This window comes from Fonsecaea nubica (genome assembly GCF_001646965.1).
Source record: "Fonsecaea nubica strain CBS 269.64 chromosome Unknown Scaff88, whole genome shotgun sequence".
NCBI classification, from domain to species: domain Eukaryota; kingdom Fungi; phylum Ascomycota; class Eurotiomycetes; order Chaetothyriales; family Herpotrichiellaceae; genus Fonsecaea; species Fonsecaea nubica.
In genome coordinates this window covers 1-4,141 of record NW_019173761.1, presented here as the reverse complement: position 1 = coordinate 4,141, position 4,141 = coordinate 1, and the positions used below count along the sequence as shown (strand labels likewise).

Below are 4,141 nucleotides of genomic sequence, written 5' to 3'. Positions count from 1 at the left end.
CCAGTCGACGAGTGACCAAATCAGTCACACGAGATATATCCTTACCCCTGGGTATGGACTGAACATCACTCCAAAACCAGGTGTTCCGCGGATAACTGTTCCCTGTGTATGTTAGTGCAAAGAAGACCGAAAAACATGTCACAACAGTTTGTATCCCTCGCGAACACTCGGCCGGGTTGAAGTTGGGCCCTAGGGCCAGGTCCGTATTTTGGAAGTAAGTCTATCAACGTCACGGTAGTCAAGCAACTAGGCTGGCAGCTTGACAGTGTATCGCAGGAGGAACGTATCACCGCCATTACCCAAATCTGCTTCGCACCCAAGGCTGGTAATAGCTCGAGTATTCTCTGGCGGTGGACATGCCAAAGTGGGTAGCAACATTGACGTAGCCGTCTTCGGTATGTTCGCCAGTCCTTTTGATGGCATCAACGTCCGAGATGTCCACCTCCCAGGGTGTCCGACAGTAGACGCAAAGGACACCCTTTCCCGCTTGACACTTGGCCCACTGGTCAAAACATGATTTGTGTATGTTGTGCCCACATTGCGCCTTACACCAGACCAGCTCGTTGTGCCCCTCGTCGAGTTCCATGTAGCAGATCGGACACTCTCCATCAATAGGCTTACGGTTGCCCTTCGCGTTCCGACAAAGATCGGTAGGAATTGGAGGCGCATGGGCAAAGATTTCTTCCAGCTCTGATGTCAGCAAGGCGAGTTGGTACTGGAGATGCAGAGGCGCCTTGAGGACGGTGTTTAGAGCGTAGACCTTGTGTTTGCATTCGTTGCCTTTTAGCGAGTCAGGACAGGTGCAGGCGGGCAGGTGGCTGACAGTGACGGTGTAGATGTTGCCGGTCGAACCGACTATGTCGATATCTTCCGACGGAACCCCTGCTCTCCCCTTGCGATTGCGACCGAGCACAATCATGCGTTGGTTCTGGGCCCGCTCGAGCTTCACGAGGAAGGAAGCTGGGGGCTTGCTTCTATATCTGCGCAATCGCTTCTCGTCGACCTGTTCGCTTTTCTTTTTCTTCGATGCGGTGGAGGTGCTCTTCTTTCCGGGGGTACAGTCTGATCGGTCTATCGCAGAGGCGTACATTCCATAATCATAGCTGCGGCGTGTTTCCTCTTTCTCACAATATTTTGATCTCGATGCTTCACTCTTCCGGGCTGGGCTTGGGACGGGCGCTTTCGGCTTGGATTTCACAGGAGTGGTTTTCTTGACGCCTCCGTGGCTGGAGACACGGGAGACCTTCGCGGGAGGCATTTTAGGCACTGGGGGTTGTAATTTGTAAGGGAATTTGTCGACGAGCCGATTGAGGACACTGGTGAAGTACTTCAATTACCTCGCGCAACTCAGAGCTTGTTGTTGATGGTTTCCTAGTGGCGAGGGGAAGAATTGGGGCGGGGTTGTCAAGTCAGGTGTTAATTCCCCTCACATTTGTTTACGACCATGTCAAGCATGTCCACATCATGGTTCTGGTTTCTCGCATCAATATCAAACACACCCCCTGGGTTCAATTCGGGGTTTGTCTTCAAGTCTGAGCACAACATATTTAACCCAAGGTTCAAAGGCTGATATGCTTTTTCGAAGGTCCTATTCTCACCAGCGCGAAGCAACCACTCTGAAACGCCAGTCGCTTATCTAACAGCAAGTCTTACGGCGGATAAATACCCCCTTTCGTACAATACCCACGTCTTGCTCTATTTGTCCGAGTTATACCAAATCCTGAGAATGTCCACCAGGGTTTTGCGCAGAATCTGGTCTCTGTCAGCCATGGGTAGACCTAATCTTATGGAACACTTACAGTCTGTGGTCACAAACGCTCTATCAACCTCAGTCAGCGCCTCACAACAGTACTGCAAAGTCTCGGCGATGTCGTGCGTGCGCCTCAATGGTGTGCTCTCGTCCAACAAAATATCGAACTCTGCCCACACGCCATCTCCAGCGTGGTACGCAATCACCGACTTGAATCCGGACACCACGTTCCTGAAGCGGTAGGCCAGATAGATCAACTTCTTCTGCAGCGTCTCGTCCACTGTAAGGCCACAAAGTCTGCTGACATTTTCGACGCAAGTGTCTGCCCAGTCGTAAATGATGTACAAGGAAAGCAGTGCTGCACCGAGCGGATCCAACCACCAGATGCCCGCCTGTTTGCCGATCAAAGGGAAGAGCAACGAGAGCGTATTAAAATACACATCTGTCTTACAATCCTGTGCCAGCGCCTGCACCTGGGTGGTCTTGATCCTCATACATCCCAGACCGATCAGGCCTTTGATCCCAATGGTCCCCGCCATAGAAGCGATCGCCAGTGCGGGTAATGTGGCAATGTCGTGGTTACCATGTGGGAGCAATTTCTCAACAGACTCTTGCAGAATTTGAAGGAACGAGATAACCATGATGATGGAAAATACCAGGATGCCAATGGGCTCCAGCCTCCGCCGACCGACCGGGAACTTCCTCGTAAGTGCTGACAACCTCCAAGACACCAGTTTGTTTGTCGTCCATACAATGGCTGTGCACAGCAGGTCCAGGGCCGAGTCAACGAGGGAGGCAATCAACGACAGAGATGAGGACTTGAGCGCAGCTATGCCTTTGGCAACGAGGAGAATAATGTTGGCGATGACATTAATGTTGATAGCCCACCGGGCGTTTCGATCTGCCTTTTGTCTTCTCTTCCGCACGTCATCCGGCAAAAGGTAGTCGATATGCTCCTCGACATGCTGCAGTCTGCCTTCCCTCTCTCGGATCCCGTCGTGATCGGCGTCGGTGTTCATGCTCTCCATGACCTCGTCAGCCATCGCGAGCACTATCGTGTCCACCTCGGCCCAGTCATTCAAGGTAGCGTTTTGTTTTTCGTAGAATTTGCGGACCTTTTTGTTTTTGATTCTTTTCAACTGGACGGCCGATCCGCGTTAACCTCGGAAAACCTTGTGATGGGCACGTAGCCTGCTTACTCACCTCGTCGTCACTTTTTCTGGCCTTCTCGAACGCCCCTCTATCTACACCTTCCCGCAACTGCTCCTTCAAGACAGCTGTGGTTCGGCGATCCAAAACATAATCGACAGCATCTTTGAAACCAGAGAAACGTCTATTATTGTGGCCACATTCCAGGTCCGCCTTTCTCCGATGGTCATCTGGTTTGTTCTTAGTTGTATTAAGAGTTCGTTTGCCGACCATCACGGTGCTGTTCGAGAGGATTCAAAGGGTGAGCCAACGGAATTCGGGGACACAGCTGGTCCGTTGGACTTGCAGCTCTACAACGTTAGAGGAGTGATATGATGCTTATGGAATAAGAACTGGCCAGATGATGCTTGTTGATATATGGAGCAAATCTGATGGGATCAAAGGCGTTGGTGGCGCCCCTGCTTCAATGACGACATTGAACCAACCGATTCCCTGTTTCGCCCTCCAGAGCCGTTGGTCGAACTACAAGCTTTCCCGGTCAAGAATACCGTGGAAGCTTGGTTGAAAGCCAACACTTGACTACTCCGTGCCGGGCATTGATAGGTACGTAAAGGTACGATACCTCTGCATACTCGGAGCTAAGCACTATGACTAACGCGTGCTGCCGGCATACGGATTTATCTGTCGCAATGCACCACAAGCAACATTATCCTGTAGTTCGGGACTTACAATCATCTATCTTGTGAAATATAGGCAATTGCCCATGGTACTATTGAAACCTCTTCGGCCCTCGGTCAGCCCAGCTCTCTCCAGACCTCTCATACGGCCTGCCCCTTGACAACATCCCAACTACAACCCGTGGCTTGTTCCCTGCCCTCTAAGGTCCTGGACATGCTGTTTCATTCATCATTCCACTTGTCGATGCTGCCGTTTTCAACATGCTATCATTGCGAGCCTCCCCGCCTTTTTTTTTTTTTTTTTTTTTTTTTTTTTTTTTTTTTTTATTGCACACGCCAATTTTTTTGTCAATTCGGTTGCGGTGACAATGAGTTGCCTTATCAACATTATCAAATTTCAACTTCTCATACAAAAAATACACAACAAAAAATTAGCCAAAGTTGGGAGTGTTCGACCTTCCTTTGTTGCGTCTTCACATACCAACTCTAACAGTCCACAAGACAAGATAGAAAAGTATTTAGCATCATTCGCGTAAACTATACAGAAAATATACGCCGAGTCACA

At 50.1% G+C, this 4,141-nt stretch overlaps 2 protein-coding genes across 2 annotated transcripts; both read right to left on the bottom strand.

Moving 5' to 3' along the window:
- Positions 1 to 295: 295 nt before the first annotated feature.
- On the bottom strand, positions 296 to 1,258 carry AYO20_09462 (hypothetical protein; the record flags this gene model as incomplete). The annotated part of the gene is made up of 1 exon (XM_022647731.1): positions 296 to 1,258. One exon carries the CDS (start codon positions 1,256 to 1,258, stop codon positions 296 to 298), a length of 963 nt encoding a protein of 320 aa, XP_022496253.1.
- A 437-nt stretch (positions 1,259 to 1,695) lies between these two features.
- On the bottom strand, positions 1,696 to 3,172 carry AYO20_09461 (hypothetical protein; the record flags this gene model as incomplete). The annotated part of the gene is made up of 2 exons (XM_022647730.1): positions 1,696 to 2,889; positions 2,954 to 3,172. The coding sequence occupies 2 exons, from the start codon at positions 3,170 to 3,172 to the stop codon at positions 1,696 to 1,698; spliced, it is 1,413 nt and encodes a 470-aa protein (XP_022496252.1).
- Between the last annotated feature and the right edge of the window lie 969 nt (positions 3,173 to 4,141).